General features: G+C 36.0%; 1 protein-coding gene across 2 annotated transcripts in view; it reads left to right on the top strand.

Moving 5' to 3' along the window:
- Unr (cold shock domain-containing Unr) overlaps window positions 1-22,375 on the top strand; it is a 61,147-nt gene that overhangs the window by 19,058 nt on the left and 19,714 nt on the right. For both annotated transcript variants that reach the window (XM_071589624.1, XM_071589625.1), the window contains one exon: window positions 18,305-18,518. In XM_071589624.1, coding sequence (XP_071445725.1) covers window positions 18,305-18,518 — 214 coding nt within the window. The remainder of the gene's footprint in view (window positions 1-18,304; window positions 18,519-22,375) is intronic.

Genomic DNA, 22,375 nt, shown 5'->3' on the forward strand with positions numbered 1-22,375 from the left:
CGGAATGAAGCAACTGGGAATGCAAACTCGATTTTTGATGGCAAAAAAAATCGAAAATTGTTAATTATTTATGATACGTACCTAATTCCTTTGTACTAGAAATCTCTCTGGAGACAAGTTTTCGCCAACGCTTAAAAATTTGGTAGAAATGCGATAGAATGATCGTTAAATAAATTAATGGTGTGCATTACCGCTGCCTTATTATGGCAATACCTCATAGGCATGGTATGATGCAACAGTTTCCCGTGACCTCCACATGTCATTTAGCCTGCTTTTTTGGACTTAACAATTCTAGAAAGCTCCTGAAGGATCTGCATGGTAAACAACCAGGGTGAATAACTGATTGAGCACTTTTCCACTTGATTAAATTTTTTTTATGACCGGGTTTTGATGTGTTACATCACCATTGGGTTACAAACTGAGGTTGTGTGCCATCTTATATACATTTAAGATTCTGGATGGAGGAGAGAGGGCGTGGTAAGAAATGAGTCCCAAGGCCTCCATCCCTTTGCCCGCCTACTGGCGTTGTCCCGGCTGCCGATGGGTTATTGGTGACAGCCACCATTCACCCAAGTGGACCACTTCACACCCTAAGACTATGTGTACTCTGTTTTTTACTAGGTCGAAAAGCTGTTTTTCTGCTATCCTTTTTAAAACGTCTCCCTTGTCTTCCCCCCTCCCCTCTTCCCCCTCTCTCTCCCTCCCCCCTTCATTTCCTACCACGTCCTCTACCCTCCTTCTGGAATCCTAAATGTATATAAGATGGCACACAACTTCAGTTTGTTACCTGATGATGATGTAATGCATCGAAACTAGGTCATAAAATAAAAATTTTATCAAGTGAAAAAGTGCTCCGATCAGTTATTTATTATATTTGACTTCTGCTGCATCATGCCTAAAGCTACTCAAAACAAGCAGGGATTTGATTTTCAAATCGCCGCCTGAATTTGTGCAAAATAGAAATGTAAGATGGCCTTTCATTGCCTTGTGGTTGGGCAATGTATTCTCTTCTACTGGTATGTGTAGAAATATAGGTTCACTTTGGCATCTTCTTCCCGAAGAGAACCGTTTTGTCAAAATAAAAAGCATATCGTGGCTGGTAACCCTCAGAATATACAAGCTTTTTGAAGTCACCAATGAAGTTCTCTGCTGCCTTTGACTTGGAGCTTGCTGCATCACCATGCCTCGCAATGCCATGGATGACAGTTCTTCTCGTTAGCTTCTTAAACCATGCACGGCTTCCCTTAAATACTTGTTAGGTCATTGGTGATTCTGACATTTTTTAACATGGTTGGCGAAAATCACTTTCTCCTTCTCACTACATATATTTTCGTTAATGGAGTTGCATTATCAGTGCTTTTCATTTATGTATTTAAGAGAGGCAACCTTTCAACATTGTTGAGAATATGTAACCGTTGCATAGGCACTCTTGTCTCTTTATTTGAAGCATCCTTAGTCTTGTCCATGTTCCAGAAGAAAAGGCCAATGGTTGATATCAACCAATTGTTTTTAGCCAATTAGCCACGCTTCTACCTTGTTCCCAATTTTCAATGATTTTACTTTTCATTTCTCCTGTTATTTTTTATTTTTATTCTTTTATGGCTTTTTTCTTGTTAATTTTTTTCGGGGTTAATTTTAAAACTGTGCCCAAAATATTGATAAACTTTGTCCAAAAATATCATTAATAATACCTTTGAAGGCAATTTTGGGAAAATGAGTGATCACTAGCCACACTAAGATACTAGTAGAATGAGTGCTAGAGACTAGCTGCAGTAGCAGGCACGCAATGAATCTGGGCATTCCCCTCGGCTCATCTCTCAGTATGCAAAAATTTGCTCGTTCCGTAAGTATTTCAGGACCAATATTTTTGCTTGTTATGCGAATTACTCACTGTGCAAAGTTCCACTGTATTGGGTTGTATTCCTATTCTCAGTTGGGAATGGCCTGTCAACATAAAGTGTTACTCAATGAATTTTTATAGCAGGTGAGAAATGCCATTGGCATGCCTCAATCGCATTTCTCCTGTTTAGGAGTACTGGAAAATTCTATTGAAAATTTTGTCAAAGCCTGGCACAAAAACAAGTTAACGTAGCACAGTCAAAAAGGAGGGTTGCAAAAAGCACGAATGTAGTCCAGTCTCATTGTCAAAGATGTATTAGGCAGCCAATAGGCTGCTTGGAATTAAGAAAAATGAGCCGTTCTAATTAAGGAAGCAAAAGGTCTCCACCGCACTCGTTTTTATGCCAATCCCCATATCCCACTGCTTTCGCAAGTCAAAGTTCATCCAGGTATTTTTTTACGTATGATCTGGTGGTGAAATTCTCACATTTTTCAAGCAACAAGGTTTCCTGGCCTCCCATGTGTTCTCATTTTCTCCTGATATCCCCTTAGATAATCTGATTCGGAGGTCTCAAAATATTTTTATCCATCCTTTTGCAGCAGAAAACCTCTCTTTACCTAGATATATGGCATTTTGTTAAGCTTTTTGGCATAGGAGTGAGCCAGTAACTGGAACTTTGAAGCTCTCTATGTGCGATAACCATTTAATTTTGGCCTCATGACCCTTCTTGTAAGTTGTGTCTTAATTATTTTCTTTGGATTTATAGTTACTCTGTTTGATTCCTTTTCCATTTTTTCAAAATTTTTGGATGCATTGCTATGATATTTCTGGTACTTGTACTTCTTTGCAGTATCCCAATTTTTTTCCAATGCCTAGTTTCTGTTTGAGCATCAATGCTTTCTTGGTTGAAGACCTCCTGTGGAAGTACACACTGGAAAAATATCTTGGATAAAGCGCACCAAAAGTAAACATGAAATGAATGTCCTGATAAATCTTGAAAATACCTCAAATATTTTTGCTAATTTTAAGTAGTGTGTGGGTTATTTGGAAACTCAGTATTTGATACAAGATTAAGTATTTACATATCAACTGATGTAATCCGTAATAACTAATTAGTCATTATTGAGCAATATAGTCAATCATTTCAAAATTACATTAGCTATCAATGATGAAATGGCAAAATAAATAGGCATGCCTTTTGTGATAAGATGTTGCAAGTAAGAAATATTCTCTGCCTGGAGCATTTCATTTACTCATCCTCTAATTTCATACGATCACAATTTGTATATCAAAGACACATCAACATAGAAATTAGGATCTAAAAATTTGAAAGACTTAACATATGGCTATTCCTTTTTTTATTGTTCGAGCAAACCACAATGAAACCTCTCTTTGAAACTTTTGGGGGATGTGAAGAACAATGGGGGATATTTAGGGAAACAGTAATTGTGTATTTTTAATGTTGATTAGTTTTAGACCAACAGAAGTATTACATAAGGATATAAATAGCAATCTATAATGCAAATAGATTGAAGTTTGTTAATTTTATTGGCCTTATTCCATCCTCCATTCAGAAGACGCTAAAACAAAATTAGCAAGGCAGTATGCCAGGATGCAGTATCTTAATAGCAACGTTTTTCATTTTATTAATAAAATTTTAATTAAAAAAATCAAGGGGTTCACTGCCAAAACATCATTAGTGTTGAAGTGGAAAAAAATGAAAACTAATCCTGGAGGAAACAATATGATTTGCTTTCCTGGACTTATTCTCTTAATTTTACATTTGAGTAAAACATATTGTGATACCCTTCTTATGCCTTTATCATGAATTTAATTCCAGTGTGAGAATTATTTCATGCATATGATTTATCTTGACACATCTCGTACAATCATTCTTTAATTCATCTTACCTCACCATAGTATTATCCTTCACTCAAACTGTCTTGTATAGTATTAAAAGGGATATATTTCCTGGCCTATGAAATTCAGTGGTGCATAAGACACCATGGTTTTTCATGTTGGAATTTATGATCAGACTGAAAAGGGTCTAAGTACTTGCATGTTAAAAATTTTACAAAGAAAATGGATTTGTTTCATTCAAAAATTAGTCTCCATATTATTTATTTATTTATTTTTATTTATTTATCATGGTAGCATTCCATGAATTCATCATCACTTCTACTAAAATCATGTATGCAGTTATTTTCACTCAAGTTGTCGATGTATTTGTTCAATTTTATCTCGACCTCCATCTAACTCCTTGCTAATTCCACAAATTTTTTAAGAGACTTTATAATAGTCTCACTTATATCTCTCTGCCAAACATGTATATCCCTGGTCCATAAGAGATGCAGGCCTCTTTTAGAGCACATTTTGGAGTAAAAAAAGTGCATCTTAAGGGCATGGAAATACGGTAGGCATTCTGTTTGGAGTTCCTTAAAATTCTTTTAAAATTTATTGCCTATTCCTTGAAGCTTGTAGAAGAGACAAATAGTTGATATGACAACTTCTCTATGATCAGTAATACAATAGATGTTTTTGTAAAAGTTTAAATTTATCTGGATAATTTGAGGATCCTCGTCTAACTGCTCAACCGTTATAATTACAATGAAATACAATGTTTCTAACTTTCATTTTTATTGTTCTATAATTTTATGTTGTATTTATTTGTCTTTACGAATTGTGCCTTGAATTATTCATTTGGGTGGCGTGTTCCTTACGGTTTCAGGGATTCTATTAATTGTTTAGGATGAATCTTAGCTGCAAAGTGTATGCTCATGGCAGACTCTGCATAGTGGTATTTACTCAAGTCATTATATAGCAAAATTGCCATTTTAATTTGCATAAAAAAGTATTGTTTAATGGATTGATGATGTTCATGATGCAAAAATAACACAAATATGTATTGATTGTCTACTTTCATAAGGGTTGTGAAAAATTCCAAAGCAATTACTTTAAAACATTGTTAGCAAAGGTTTAAATATTTCTTGACCTGATTGGCCAAAGGAAGATGTGGCGCTAGCTAGAGGGGAGAATGGCGAACACCAGCCTAGTGCCAAGGGGGGTGGCCATAAGAGTAAATGGTGCAATGCTCCTTCACCACTCCCTCTAAGGTGGTGCACGGATATGCTAAGTTGAACTCCAAAGTCATGATGAAGGGGGGGCAATTAACAAGGGAACATGAAACTACAGGGGATCAACTACAGGTTGAACCAGATTAGCTATATTTTTGCTCCTATCTCTTTCTGTTCTTTTGGTTTTTCACCCAAGAAATTAATCCCTTAAGAATTGAAAGTTAATTTTATTAAAATAATCAACAAAATTAAGAAATTAATCAAATGGGATAAAGAATTAACCTCCATATATTCAAATTTACCAAAGACAACATTTTCTATTGTATGTGAGGGCAGAGCTCACCCAATGGCTCAGGTCCTGAATGATGCTGTGTGTAAAGCGATGAGGGAGAGTAAAGTAAGATAAATCAAAGAAATTTAAATGAGAAGAGGTAATCCAGCTATCACCAGTCACAAATTTTAAATATCCATTTATAATCATGAAAAAAGTCATTTTTATGATAAAATTTAACTCTAGTAGTGCTCATTTTCATCCCAAAAACCTAAGTTGAGATATATCAGTTTGGAAAACTTGAAATTTTTGTATGAGCTTGTGGTACTAAACATTTCAAACAGATCCATATTCTCTTAAATACTATGTCCATAGCTTCAATAAATTACTATCAACTCTCAACAAGTCATTGGACAAGAGTGGGGACCTAGGTTAAGAAATAGAAATTCATTTGGAAAAAATATATTAGCCCTATTCCTTCAATATTCCTAAAGCAGCTTATATACCATTCACATTCATGTGCACAAAAGATCAGGAGTGCCTAAATATGCATTAGAACATTGCAAAAAATTAGAAATGAAATACATGTTAGATTCAATAATCCCTGTGTCAAATGAAATACAAATATAAATCACATGTTATGAAGAGCATTATTTGTTTCAACAAAGATTCAGTGGATATGTTTACATCAAATGATAGGTTGTTGTATGCCAGTAGCTTTTATTTATAATTAACATGTAGACACAGTGGGAAACGTAGCCACAAGAAGAAGCATCCAGCAACCTAAAAAATAAAAATGATTCCAGATCAAATAAGTATTATTATTAATTATTAAAGTATTATTAGTAAAGTATTATTAGTAATCAGTTAATGATGCAATAAATACCTTGAAATGGAATTGTATGTGAAGTGTTTATTGCTTAGAGTAAACACCACAATTAGCTGCAGTTTAACGACAAAATTGTGTTCAGAAAAACATTAGTTCAAATTTAACTAACCCTCATATGAACTGTAAATGTTATTAAAATTAAAAAATTCAAACATTATCTAAATAAGTGATGGTGAAGTCATGGTATAGAATGATCAATTAATTAAATATTTGACTACCAAATATGGCTATTTTAGTGTTTCACTATGATCAATAATAAAGATAAAAATCTCCATTCCTAATATATGTCGTTTGTGACGTATTAATTGTAACTGTGAGTGTAATAATTATTTACCTGTCAAAATAACTTCGCTATTTTACTAATATTAACAAAATTTATTAACTCCCTTCTTAAACCATGTATGATAGGAATCACACCATGATGGGTCCTGCAGCAAAAACCTTGAAGGACCATGAATGCATTTTGCTCTCTTTTGCACTTATATGGTGATAGCGCACGCATGTGTGCATTATGAAGAACCATCATCCTTACGGGTTAATCTGTAACTCGTGTAAGTCACTCAATGCCATTCTTCAAATGGCATCGGAAGTTATTCCGTAAAAGCCCCACCAATAGCATTTGCAAAGGGCATTGGTTACGACCGATGCCACAGAAGAATTAGGGAAGGGTGAAGTCAATGCCTTCTGCATGACTATCCAAGTTGATGGAAGGTTGACAAAAGAAAAACATATTCTTTCAATCAATGCCATTGGTTAAAATGATATTTCCCTGCAATTGAAAAATAGCAGGCGTGGATTATTAATGGTCACTTGATAGTTTTATTTACATGTTCGTGGGTTCTTTTTTAAGAGTCATGTAACTTATATTAAAACCTTAGTATTTTATAATTACCATTTTTATATCATGGATAGCTCTTGGTAGATAATACACTCTGATATGAAATTGTGATACAAGCAATCTTTGGTACTATTTTGTTAAGTATTATCATTGGTTGTGCATAACCATTTGCTTCTGCAAACATCAGTTATGTCACAAGTCATTAAGTAAGTAAGATTTGAATGGCGAATTGCATTAAAAAATAAAATCAACTTAAGACAAACCTAAATTATAATAATTTTCTTTTAAATCAAAGCTCAAGAACCTTCTAATGAAGTGTTATTATTCATGGAAATGAATTTTAAATGAGCAGCGATTGTAGTGCAATGTGTTTTTATTACGTATTCTAATGTCTATGTTCTATTTCAAGCATGATCTTTGTGTTGAAATGTACGTGTATTTTGTACTTTGTGTTTTATGACTTCCTTACCTTCATGATATGGATGGTCAGTGAACAATTATAATATTTTTATCACTGTTTTAAAAGTTGACAACTAGCTTTCTGGCACAAAATTTCTCTCCAACGTCTCGCAGGTACTCTATATCTAGCCATAAATGGAGTTCGAGCAAAAGTAGATTTCGTGCAAAATGCCATTTCGTTAAATTTATCAAACAATAATTGAATTCAAAATTCATTCTGCAAAATGGTATGTCCTATGAAAATTCTTTATTAGGCGCACATATGAGTTAAAGTTGCATATTGGTGAAATCTAAGGTATACCTCAAATTGCTGACTCAGGTATATTGTTATACAGGGTTACTATCTTTATTGTTAATGATAATCCAATGGTAAAGGTAGGGTTTTATATGGCACAGCCTAGATAACGGTACAATGATGCATTTATGTCTTGCTTCTTTTACCAAAAAAACCTGACATCCAACACTACAATACGTCCCTCTTCAATAATGCATACTTCTTTCATTTCAACCAACATCCCAATCCTTTTCTTTCGCTTTCCCCGCTTAACTAATGTTCTCCCCTCTATCACAGTCTTCAATATTCCTAGAGAACTCAAAAAAAACTGACAAAATCTTTGTTGCACAGTACAAAATGGTTTGATTGAACCCGTAGCCTTCTCTTTAGAATTATTAAAACTTATATTTTCACATTCTATTACCAATGAATAAAAATCAGCCAAATTAACTCCCTGAATTCTCTTCAAATCTTATGGTTACATTGTTTTGTATGACGATTTTGACAAATAACTACCACAAAGCAATGTGCTTGTCGATGCCTTTTCAGCGATGTCGTTATGTCATGGGCTTGGCAGCCCAACACTCAAATAGCATCTAGAAATGGCATCAGCGACTTTTATGGAATAACTTCAGATGCCATAATGGCATCATAAGTAAATAGCATTGGGCAACATCGTTAGGATAACCCCCTGGGACCTTGGTCATTGAGGCAAGAGCATGAGTACAGATTGGAGACTTAAGAGGTGTGTGTGAGGTGAAGATTGTAGAAAATAAGTTGGACCGAGAGGAGGACAAGCGAATTTTTAAATGTGGTGAGTAAAGAGAGGAAGTTGCTCGGAAAAATCCAAAGAAGGCTGAAAAAGTAGGTGTAGAAAATATTGAAGGTAGGGGGATGTTGAAGGCCATAGAAGGGAGAATCTTAGGTATATGGGTTGGATGAAGGAAGAGGAAGCATAAATGGAGGTAGAAGTTACAAAACACAGGAGATCAAAAGAATATGGGTTTAGAAGAAGAAGTTCATTCATTTTTTGTAGAAGATGACAGTCATGAGGGACCATCAAGGCTTGATTCAAGGCATTATGCCGTGAGTGAACTAAGTGTGTTTTTCACACCCAGCAACTAGAAGCTCACCGACACCCAGCTAGTCCCCGGTAACATTTTTATTGACATTATGTAACTATAAAATTAGTATAATAAATAATTTTGAAAATTTATGAAGAATATAGAATTTTTTTCTGAAATATGTGTATGAAAAAAGGGGGTTTGTCTAATATGCTGGTGTATTCTATATGGCGACAAAATGTGCTATGTGGGACATTATTTAGCATGGCTCAGTATTTTGATCAAGATTTTTCAGCTTGTTAATCTCAAGTAAATTTGAACTTCTTTAACTCTAAATTATTGCATTTCCTGGTCTATAAGGAAGAAAATTAATAGCCCCAAACATGTTTACATTTATTCATTGTAGAATCCCGGAAATTCTTCATCATTAGCCCAAAAAGCCTTTCAGCTGCCTTCTCCTGAAGATTAATTCACAAATACAAGTTGAAATTCAATACTGCATGGTAATCTTCTCTCTTAAGATACCATGAGGTTATTGTTGTTGTAACTTTCTGTGCGACACTTTATTTCAATTGCTATTTTGATATTATCAGAATATTTATCCAAAGAAACCATTTCTATGCCTTTATGCACTCATACTACTTACGGTTAAGTGTCCGTAGACTCTTGAGTTTATCAGGGGAGATACAATGTATGCACATATGCTGAGCAGAGGGGTAAACATCCTGATTAGTCGTACACATATTAAGTTTTGCAGCAACATCACTTGTGAGATGAAATTAAATGGTCTACATTTTGTACATTTAAGATTTATGTGGGAATTTATTTAAGAAGTACTTACAACGAAATATGAAAACTGGGCTTCGAACTTATCATCTTGGTTTTTTTGGTATATTTATTTTCAGTTTAATTGTATCATAAAATGCATCATTCCATTTTTTAAGCATTCATGGCTCTTAAAATAAAATTGAAAATGTAGTCAAAATTTAAATTAAAGTTCATCAGCCAGTGGTATACATGTTACATATACATAGAGAGTCTAAGGACCCGCATACTTAAAATAATTGGTTCTAAGCAGATTTTTTTTCAGCCTCTCAGAACAAGCAGGACCTGCTAAACGCAATAATTGGGAATTATGAGTTTGAGGGTGTCAAAAGGTTTACCTATCTAGGAGTCAGGCCTAACAATGAAAATAAGATATCCCCGGAGATCAACCAAAGGGTAATGGAAGGTAACAAGACTTATTTTGCAAATGTAACGCTCCTTAAATCACTGTTACTATCAAGGAGTACAAAACTGAAGATCTGTAAAATGCTTATTAGACCCGTTGTAACTTATGGAGTTGAGACATGGACATTAACAAGTCAGGATGAAGAAACCCCTAGAAAATTTGAAAGAAAAAGCATAAGGAGATTCTATAGTCCTATTAGAGAAGGAGAGAGATGGAGAATTAGAATGAACATGGAGATAAATGAACTACTAAAAGGGAAGGACATAGTAGTGGTAGTTTTTAGGGGAGGCGACCGACAGCTAAGGTCATTTGCGCCATAGGGGATGGACAGGAAAGGATGAAGGGTGGAGAGAAACCCGGCGTCGGCATTAGCCTACTCTTTACGAAAGGTGCCAAGGGGTCCGCAGTTTAACGTCCGACGGACAGCGTACTCACTCAAAGTGCCCTCCACAAAGCACCTCAAGTAGGGATCGAGATACCTCTGAAAAATATTCAACACTGCCGGGATTTGAACCCGCGCCCTCAGGGTGGGAAGCCAGTACGTTCGCCCCCGCACCATCTCGATCCCCGGGAAGGACATAGTTAGATTTGCTAAGTCACTGCGGCTGGCATGGTTGGGCCATGTAGAAAGGATGGAAAATGGCAGAATGCCCAAACTGATACTTAATAGCAAGATGGAAGGGGTTGGAAGAAGAGTTAGACCAAGGAAGAGATGGCTACAGGATGTGGGGGATGATTGGAAGGTAATGGGAGTTACAAGATGGAAGGGAAAAGCAAGAACAAGAACTGAATTGAGTCATATCATAGAGGAAGCCAAGGCCCACACCAGGCTGTAGCGCTGCAGATGATGATGAAGCAGATATTTTTTTCTTCTGATATGAGTTTCAAAATAAGTGACTGACTGACAATCAGTTGTTGAAAAGGAAAAGAAACCTCCCACAATACACGAATGCATAATTAAGCTAAATTTTAAAATAGAATTATTGTTGGGCATTCAAGTGAAGTGATTATATGCTTAAAGAAAACTGACTCAAGACAAAATTACTGTAAGCAATATGCTACATGGCTAACTATGAAAATGAGAAATGCAATTTAGTTCCTCAGTGTTGGTAATGAAATGTGATTGTATCATGCAGTCTGAAATAGTCACGGTGTGTTTGCTTCTTCTGTTCTGAAAGCAGAATGATCAGAGGAGACCACGATAGTGAAAAACTGGTTTTCAAACTTTGATGGATAATGATGTATGGTCCGCTATGGGATGACCTTGCAAAGGTACATGGACTCCCATCCCAGAATCCACTCTTCTCAAAAGTCCTCTCACCTTGCACACAGCCAACAAATCAAGGGCTCCTGTATCAAAATATTTAGCTCAGTTGTGCACATTGTACTCAGGTATGTACAAGATATACAGATGTACATATTATTTAGCGCATGTACATCTTCACACACTGCATTGGGCTTATGTTATGAGCATTCAATCAAAGTTTCATAAATAATGTATGCAGCTGGTTTACTTTTTCCATTTGTCCTCAAGAATCGGAGATAAGATATTCTCAAAATGAACTCAAATATTGATTAAAGTGGCATACAGATGCGCTTGCTCTGATTGTGCTAGTAGTATGGAGCAGTGCTTTAGTTGACTCATTATAATGTAATTTTATGCTTATGTGAGTTGATTATCGGAATGCAACAGGAAAAATATTCTCATGGATAAAATATCATTTGACTCCTACATTTTGGCTGGAGAGAACGGCATAGGGAGTGGGTGGGAGGGGAGTTACTTCCTTTTGCTGGGAACAGTGGGTGATATCCTGAAAACATGGCATTCTACTGTACATAATATTCCAGGTATAATTACTTTCATAGATGTAATAAACACCTGCATGGCATAAGTGCTTTGAGAGAGCTGCATCTTGATGCTGAATGCACCATTACTACCTTGATCAAAAAGTTCCCGGAATAACCACCGTGTGGCGCTCCCATCGTTCCGATTTGAGTTCTGTTTTTTTTGTTAAATTGGTACATCTGTTGTTGATATTCCCTTTAAATCTTAGTGTCATAACTTGACATTTGCAAAAGTTACGTAGCCAAGAGTACATCTATCTCTGTGTGTGTTGGCGATTTTTTACAATTTCAGAAATGGATTTAAATTTGCAACAACGAACTTGTATTAAATTTTGCGTAAAAAACGGATTTAGTGGCGCACGGACGTTGGAAATGTTGGAAAAGTGTTTCGGCAACGATTCTCTAAAAAAAACGGTCGTTTACCAGTGGCACGAGCGGTTCAGAAGTGGTCGTGAGTCAATTGAAGATGATGAACGCAGTGGCAGACCATCGACATCGAAAGTCGGTGAAAAAATTGATAAAGTAAAAGAAATGTTGGTCAATAACCGCAAATTAACCATCAGAGAAATAGCGGAGGACTTGAACATTGCCTATGGATCCGCCCAAGACATTGTGGTTAATGATTTGGGTTTCCGTCGTGTAGCATGCCAAAAGACCTCAATTTCATGCAAAAAAGAGACCGTGTTGACGTCGCAAAAGACATGATTTGCGAGGCTGAATCCGATCCCACATTCATCAAAAGGATCATTACTGGAGACGAGACGTGGGTTTATGAGTACGACACGCAATCCAGACATCAGGCAAGTGAATGGCGTTCACCAAATGAGCCGAGACCAAAAAAACCACGTCGTTTTCAGTCAAAAAAGAAGGCAATGCTGACGGTTTTCATGGATTACAACGGTGTAGTGCATCATGAATTTTTGCCAGAAGGCCAGACAGTAAACAAAGAGTATTATTTGGGCGTTATGAGACGTTTGCGTGAAGCAATTCGCCGAAAGAGACCAGAAATGTGGGCAGAAAACTCGTGGATTTTGCACCATGATAACGCACCGTCGCACAGTGCTATCATTATTCGTAATTTTTTGACGAAAAATGCAACAAATACCATCCAACAGCCACCGAATTCACCTGATTTGGCTCCCTGTGACTTCTTTCTGTTCAATCGAGTTAAAAAACCATTACGGGGAACGCGTTTTAGCAGCCGAGAGGAAGTAATGGAAAAATCGCAAGAAGCACTGATGGACATACCGAAAACCGACCGTAACTTTTGCAAATGTCAAGTTATGACACTAAGATTTAAAGGGAATATCAACAACAGATGTACCAATTTAACAAAAAAAACAGAACTCAAATCGGAACGATGGGAGGGTCACACGGTGGTTATTCCGGGAACTTTTTGATCGTGGTAGTATTTAGGTTGCCCACGCACACAGCATTCATATTCGTAAGTCTTTAATTCAACTCTGTGAATTTGGCTTTTATTACTTATTTCCCCGTTACATGCATGCCTATGTACTGAATGTATGTGAGGTTAATCAGGGATGTGAGATATTCCCTACTTCTGAGCATTTGAGGGGTTGCAACTATTGCTTCTCTTACTACCGGAGCCATTCCAGCTATATTAGTTTATTCTCAGAGGTTTTTGGAAAATCAAGGGTTTTCTAAAAATTGATGTCTGCTATTATTTGATTATTTATGAAAATCATAATGCAATCCATCCATCGGTATCTGATTTCAATTTTAATTTTCATACCTTGTTCTTGATCAGAGCTTTCTCTGTTTTTGGTTTAATTTTTGTGGGTTCATGAAGTAAACAAATGTTTTTGATTTTGAACAAGGTCAACTTTCATGATGTAATTGCTAATGACCTAATTCAAATCCATGTGCCATGTCATCCTCCTGTAGTTATTCTTGATGATGTAAAACAGGAAAGTATATGTTCAGATTATTCTGTTCTCATTCTGGACTTAGCTTTCACTTTTCGTAAAATTTTGTTATAGGGTTTTAGAAAAGTGATGGTGAATACTTGGAACTCAGGGGAACATTCCTTTCAGTGGTTGTAAACATTCTTTTTCTTGGCCTCACAGCTGAGCAGATGAATATTTGCAAATGCCCATCTGTAATTACCCTTGGAACATGTGATGTTGTGAATGTTTATCATGTAATCACTGCATTGTATATTATTTTTATTTGCACGATCTGGGGTTTCAACACTTCAGGTTTCCTTCGGGTGAAAATTACATGCATTTTGGCAAACAACTCTTTAATTAAGTGGATTTGGTATTTTTTCATGGTTTCGGGGTATCATGAGTTAACCTATGTCACCTGTGGGTCGAGCATAGTAGTGGCATTGTGGACTTTTTCTGAGTTGGCGTGAGATTTCAGTGATCAATCATGAGTTGTCACAATATAGGGCTTGAAACCATCAGATACAGTGCTTCCCTTTCCCCCACTCACCCCCTGTGTACCACACCGTTGGCTCTTTCACCTAACCAATTGGTCTTCACCTCCTACCTACCAAAACCCCCAAACACCCCCACTCCTTCCTGTCATCAATAAGAGTATATATTTGCCAACATGCATGCAATTTTCACTTGCAGATGACACAAAGTGTTGAAACCTGGGTCATGTGAATAAAATTACTAGAGTGGAAATCAAAATTGTTAATTATCATTTCTCTCCAATATGGAACTTAAACTATACGGTTCATGCCATTGTGTCAATTTTTATTGTACTAATTTCCTTGTACAGGTTTGGAATAGTGATGGTAAATACTTTTAGGAGTGGTAGATTTTGCATTTATTGGTAAATTTTCTCCATCGTTAGTAGGTCCAAAACATTTAGTAATGGAGTTATGGCAATGCAAAATTCATGTGCTATTTCCCAAGAATATGACCATTCCCATCGGCATTTTGACATTCACATGCATTTGAAAATCAGGAATGGGAAGGAGGTCAATATAAACAACACAATGGTAATGAGATTTTCAAGGATGAGGAAGACTAGGTTTAACATTAAAATAGGAGGGCAAAGCTGATGAATGTAATTAATAAGTTTACTTTAATTGTTGTGGACCATGATGGGCTAAGTAGTAGGTATATTAAGAAAATTGTGTTCGATCAGATGAAGAAGAAGCGCTCAGGAGTAGTAATTTGATGACAGGTATGTCAAGGAAAGACACATTAAAAATTTGACATGGCGTGTGGTTTTGTACATTGAGTCAAACACAAACAAGTCACTGAGACACAAACTTGGTCACTGAAGCAAAATGATGGACTTGGGTTGGAGGCTTTTGAAATGTCGATGTGGAGAAGGATGTGAAAGGTAAAGTGAATGGAAAGGGAAACAAAGTTAGATATATTAGGCATGCCGGGGGAAGAGAGGGGATTGTTGGGAAAAATTCCAAAGGAGGCAGGAAAGGGCAGTGTTCAGCCTTTTGATTGGCAATGGGAAGTTGAAGACTTTGAGAGAGGGATGAGCATTAGGCAGAGGAAGGGATGGGAATAGGATAGGGATGTTGAATGGAATGAAGGTAGAATGTATGCAGAATTAAAGGAAGGGTTTTTGTAGTGTGGGGTTAGATTGTCTTTTAAGTCAAGCTGAGAAATGTTGGGGTGTATTTTTCTATACAAAACCTCCCATAAAAGGTAGAATACCAGATGATAATAATAATAGTATATGATGGTAGTAAAAATAGCTCTTTCATATTTCCTAATTAAGATTCACATTCTCTCACATTTCTTCTCTTATCGTCTAAAAAAATAAGTATTTATAAAAATATGCATACTTAGCTCTCTGTTAGAATGCATTTTAAGATTTCTATGATATCACTGTATAATACTCACTTATTGAGAACACATAAGATAATATTTTTTGGTAGTCTTGAGTTATAAATTCCACAGCACATGCACTATGGCAGTGTAGCATAAACATTCAACTATCATTTGGCATCCCCGAAATCATTTCTTTGGGTGCGTTTTGTGAGCAATAGAATCCTCTGGTGGAGGAATATATAAAGTAACATGAGCGGTAGGGAGCAACGACAAATAAGTGAAAGCAAAACTGATGGCAAATGAAGATGAGGCAGGGTGTGTGTGGTTTGGATTGACGAATTTCGGAAGGATTATGGGAGTAAGAGATGGAATGTAAGACTGGAAATGAAGATAAAAGAAGTGCCCTTGTTGAAATGTAATGAAATAATTGACTTTGTAATTCCAAAAACTTTTAATTTAACAAATTTTATTAAGTGCCCTTGTTGTTTGGGAGGAAAGTTTCATTGCGACTTTCCAATTCTTAAGTTTTCTCTCTTATAATGTTTGCATTCACATAAAATGGAAAGGTTAAAGGTATTTTGTACATACATTCCATGCGCAAACTATGCCAAATATATCTACCCACCAAAAATCTATTGAAAGGGAGTGATTCACAGCAATTAATGTGGACCACATTAATGGACAATTTTATAATGGGATATTGTATTGTTTCCACAGTGACGTGATTGCATTTCTATGGTTCTTCCACATTCTTGTATGAGGTTTGTCATTGTTGTGCCATAGAACATTACACATTGTAATGCAATGACCTTTGTTCCAAGTTTCTTGAATAGGAAATAGAAAAACTGCCAATGTGTTATAACAGTGGGTTGAAGTAGTCCAGGGGTAGAGCGTTGGACTACTGACCGGAGGGCCCGGGTTCGATTCCCGGGCTTCTCTGGGCACCTGCAGCTCCTCCCAAGCTATGTGATTTTTTGGGTGCCATATCTTCCTTGGAAATCATAATCGGCATAGGGAATTCGCTCATCAAGGTAGGGGGGCCAGTTCCGGCCCCCCTGGCCTGATGCGCGAATTTCACACACCGTCGGGCTTAGTACTGAGTGAACTCTACCGTCACATACCTAACCGACCTTCGAGTAGATTACTGTGTCTATGGCATTCTCTTAACGGGACGCATTGTGGTAAATATTGTAATTTGAATCAACTCTTAATGTGTGTAATTGGCAAAATGCCCACCAAATAGGCATTTAATTTAGAATGAATAATTTGAATTGAAAAGAAATTGAATGCTAAAATTGCCTGCTTAATTTTATGTATTACTATTAACACCAGTTTATTTATCCCGTTTTAAGTTTTTTTCTCTTCGCTGTATCATAATAACAAATATTCCCCTAAGCATGTTTACCACCGAGTAAATGTGACCCGTGGAATAGAGGGACCGCAAATAATAGAATCCAGATCGCAAATGCACTAACGTTTTCTTTAAATGTCTTTAATTTCTTAACTGTCAATAGTTAAATAACGGAGGGAACGTTATTGTGGTGTTTAGTCCAGCATTGTTGTGCGTACAGATGGCGCCAGTGTGCCTCCACTATATAGAGGCATGCATGTGTGTGAGGCTGAAGTCGCCATTTTTAGTCTAAACCGGATGTCGGAACACTAGGTCCACCTTTAGTTTTTTATAGAAGATTACGGTAAAGAACGGCGAATAAGTAATACTGGAATTTGTTTTTTTAGGAAGATAATTTACGTTGATTTATGACTTGTGTTGGAGGTCAATGTAATTTTCATAATAGTGATGATTTAGCTTGGAAGATAATTATTTACACCTTATGCTCTTCCGGTTTCGACTGAAAATGGCCGAGCCAATCAGAAATGGAACCAGCAATGGTCAAACTCATCCTAGAGGGACTCTAGCCACTAGTCTTCTTACCACCGTAATTTATCTGTAGTTAGTCAGTAGTATTATGGAGTTCGAGGCCGAATGTCTTAGTAAAATTTGTAGTATTTTTCCATAAACTATACAATGAATATCCATCTGATTTCCATTGGTTATGTTATATGTGCTGTAGGATGTTTTGTTTCACCATTTCAATGTAAGGAGACTGTCGTATACAATTAAATTGAACACGTGCCCTCCCAGTCACCGTAACCCTTTGAACCTATTTTAATAATTGTTTCTGTGAGAGATTTTAGTTAGCTTGACGTCTAGGGTTCAGGGTTCTTTACGAATCTTAGATATCATCAATTCCATTTCCGGGCAATGAGTCGGCTTCATTTGTATACGTATTTCTTTGAGGGGCACACCTGTTCGTGGAGTATTCTTCGTATGTGTTACGGAATTAACACTGTTGGTGTGTTTAGTGATTGACCCACCGCATCTACTTATTCACGGTGTTACACAAAACCTTGTATTGTCCTTGACCATCCCATTTTGAAGTGTCATCATGCATCACCATCGTAATAACAGGTAACTCTCGTTATTGGTTGTTGTTATGTATGTTAAGGCACCAGGATACTTGTGTTGGTGAAATTTCCGATGTCGCAATTTTGAAGAAATGCATTTTTTTAATATTTTCCTAACGATTTATATTTGTAAGTGTGAATGCGTCACACTGATTTTTATTCTAATATGAATATATCAATAATTTGTAGGCCATGACACAAATGGCTTCAACTTGTTGCCTCACTCACTGTGTTGGAGTTGTGGGTGCGTTAACATTAAATGTTATAAACATTTTTTCAGGAGTGGAAATTTGGGAGCAAGGCATGTAAGACTTGAGAATGCTGTCCACCCTGTGAGGTACCAGGGAGTGGTATGCTCAATGAAGGATAACTTTGGATTCATCGAGAGAGCTGATGTTGTCCGAGAAATTTTCTTCCATTTTTCTGAGACAAAAGGAATTCGTGATGACCTTCGGCTTGGAGATGATGTCGAGTTTACGATTCAATCCAGAAATGTTAGTGGTTTTATTAATTATTATACTTAAAGCATGCTTTAAAGTGTAATAGATATACCCCAAGGAGTCAGTTTGTTTCGAAATCTGACCCAAGATTAAGTTAGTGTGGTAATCTCATTTTAGTATATTTTTACTTTTTCTATTTACGAACATACTTTGTGCAGATGGAATAGCTGCGATTGTTATTTTACATGAAGATCGAGAGGTGTTACTTCAGTCTACTTGTCATTTTCATTATTGGCTGTAACGTCAAATGACACTCCTTAGGAATGCTTTTGAAATATAAAGGAACGATTTAGCTACATTAATGCGTAGACATTTGATGATGGTGGTCAAGTCACCTGTTTTCGTCATGTATGCAGGTCTAAGTATCCGCAAAATTGTAAATTATATGAAATAGCTGAGTGTGGGATATTATTCGTTAATATCACCGATGGACGAAATTTGAGCCATCTTGCATATTCCTCTCAGTTTCCAAGTCGAAAAGTGGCTCTACAAATAAACTCAATTGCTTATTTAGTAATCTACATGAATATATTGTTCAGATGGTTAACAACTTCATAGGTTTTCAATTTTGTGTTCACCTTTCCAAATTTTGCCTTCTGCATGAAAATGATAGTATATATCTTGAGATTTTGTACTAAATTTCGCAGAAGGGCCTTCATTCTGTACACCTTTGGGTAATTGAACCTCCCCTTGATGGACTGTCTGTAAAACAACTGAAATGCATTGACTATGTGCCATGTGGTGAGAGTTACATTTCAAAACATAAGTTTTTGGTCTTTAAAGAGGAAAATGGGGATATCATATGATCACCTGCTAATCCTGTCTCACATACATGTTGCTATTTCGATGCAGACATGGTTAGTCCAGGGATAGAGACTACTGACTGGAGGGCCCTGGTTCAATTCCTGGACATGCCTTTTTGGGCACCCTCAGCCACACCGAAGGTGTGTAATTTTCTGGGTACGAGATTTTCCTGGGAAAGCATCTGGCCCCCCTTATCACCCTGATGTGTGATTTTCACAGAGCTCAGAACTGTACACAGATTAAAAATAAAATAACTGCCTTACATTTGTTCAGTGTATGTCTGATCGTATTTTAACAGCACGGGCACCTAAAGGTTCTAGGGCAGATTTGGCTTGGTTATAGGAAATTGGGGTTTATTTTTTCAATTTCATATTTTTAATGGTATGGTAGCTAGATTTTAAGGTAAGTTTGTTCAGATTTCCTTCTTCGCATAGTATTCATTTTACAGCCACATAATTTTCTCAACATAGGCTCTTAAAACATTTTCTTGGAGATTTCTGACAATTCACATCCCCATGTGTGGTGTCAATTGCAACACTTGAAGGGGTCAGTATTATTACAGAAGCATGTATTATATTTCTATATTAATTAATTTAAATAGTGAAAATTTTAGTGATTTTTCAATTTTCTAGAAAGTTATTTCTTTGAACTGATAATAAATTGATATTGGAGTCATTAAAATTGAGAGAATATGATTACTATGTGTTATTCTGTTCTAATAGTTGAAAGTTTACATGGTAACTGCACAAAAAAGTGGCCCTCATAATATATTTAATAATACACAGTAAAACCTTCACTTATAAACACTTCACTAGGGATGCCAGAAAAAAGTGGAGAATGCTAATAGCGTGAAAAAGAGAATTTTCATTATTACATGCTGAATTACTGAAATGATTGTCTATAGTATCATTACCATCACGGATAATTTCACTACAATTTTTCTTCACAAACTACTTAAAATCCTGCCTTCCTTATGTATTGTAGAACTGTTAAGGTGCTTTCAAGACTTCCATGATATGTAGTGTAAGGCATCTAGTGCACTCGATTGGATTGCCTTTCTGTTCCTATAGCTATTATACTGAGATACAAAGTTCTGTACATTCATTCATCGTTAATGCACCTTCAATGAGTGAATTTTACCTTAATCTAGTTTACTAGTACAGTTTGCAGGAAAACATTGTAACTGTACATTTCTCAAGTGTAAATTTGGTGGACATTGATCAATAAGAAGCAGAATTCTCCTGTTTAGAGACCCCATTTGAGCAACCAGAGGATGAAACGAATCCTCTAATATTTCTGAGATCATTTATGCTTTGGTATTTGCTGTATAATTATTCATTGTGTCATTTTCCTTCCTCATAATTTCAATTATGTGCAAAATGAATAACCTGCTTTGGGTGTTAATACAATTCATAAGTTATATAGATAACGTCTAGTCATCCAATGTATTAATTCCATGCCACAAATCTTTTCCTGGCTGACTGAGATTAAAAATTAATGCAGTTTCCCTTTCCGTCACTATTGACGCTCTGTATTTGCCCCTCCATATTCTAATACTTCCCTAGAGGCATTCAAATTACCACTCTCCTTCTCATCTTTTTTAGGTGTGCATGTCCAAAGCAGTCCAAAAATTTTTTTATTAATGTTAATGTACATGAGGAACTGTTTTAGAATGTGCATTTTTTTAATCCAGCACATAGTGATGGCTAATATTGGGAAAACTGAAAATCGTGTTAATACTGGGCTCTACATGCATTGTAAAATTAGGAAATTGTATCGGACATGATGAAAATGTTGTAAATTGTAGGGAATCTTTAATTCTGATGATACAGGTACTGTGTGACTACTTTTGATTCTTTTTTGTTTTCTACAATTCTTCTATTCTAGGTTGGTTCATTCCATCGTAGAAGAAAAGTCTATTACGATTCATAGTCCTAAACATTGTTTGTAAAAAAAAATTTTTTTTTCTATAATACTTATGCATTATTATTTTTACTTCGAATGCATTATCATATTTGAAATGAATTTTGTTTGGAATGGGATAAAAATGTTGTAAATTTTGGGAAAACATAGTAGATCATTCTCCTGACATTTCTTAATTTTATGTTGTTGGTTGTGGTATTTCTTTTTAATTATCTTTCTAAAATTGCTTTTTTGACACTGAGTGTCCCTATTTCTTCTTGAGTTTTCCGGTGATCATTTCTTAGATGTGGTTGTCAGAATTTTACTCTTTCTTTTTCCTCTCATATTTTTTTTTGGAATCCAAATTTGCATTAGCAAGTGGTTTTTGATAACATTTTTTGCCAATCTGGTTTTAACCTCAGCATTGGATCAAACAGCTTCTTCTGTATAGTTTCAGTGGAATGGAAGTTGATAATAAATGATAAAAATAAATTAAAGCTTAGGTTAGGTCACAATTCCTCTCTGATATTGTCCTGTTTGTTTTTCAAATGAGTAAATTGCCTGTTCATCACATTGCTAAGGGAAATATCAGAGTCATCGAATAAATTTCTTTTAAATGGTCAATTCCTATTTGAAGTAGAGGGAGTTGAACTGTTTTTTTGTTATGGTAGCACAGGAGTTGTGGAATGTTGTATTTGGTCCTATAATATTCTCATGGCTGCACTCATAATCTCATAAATAAAATCCAAACACAAAGGTACTTACTCTTGAAGGGACAACCTTTTGATTCACTTTGTAAAGCTTGACAGTACAGGTATGTTTCTCACGCATTTGACATAATTGTAAAACTAATTCATCCAGCACTGCTTGTAGTTCAATCTTTAACAGTTGAGCTACATCACAATTAGCACTCAGGCCGGAAATTTTTCCATTTTAACACTAAATGCGAAAGACATTGCTGCAAAAATACGTGCAAACATACTACTGGAGAGAACAAGTTGAAACTTGTCTTAAAAACTAATGACGCGTTCACCCAGGCAAGAATCATAAATTTTTGCTGATTGGAATGGCTTATCTCTGTCGGGCCAAAAACTTTTCACCTTGCCCTTGTACTACTGGAAAAATGAATGACTTAAATATGGTTA

Source organism: Hetaerina americana, unplaced genomic scaffold (genome assembly GCF_022747635.1).
Source record: "Hetaerina americana unplaced genomic scaffold, ioHetAmer1.1.p SCAF_4, whole genome shotgun sequence".
In the NCBI taxonomy this organism is placed as follows: domain Eukaryota; kingdom Metazoa; phylum Arthropoda; class Insecta; order Odonata; family Calopterygidae; genus Hetaerina; species Hetaerina americana.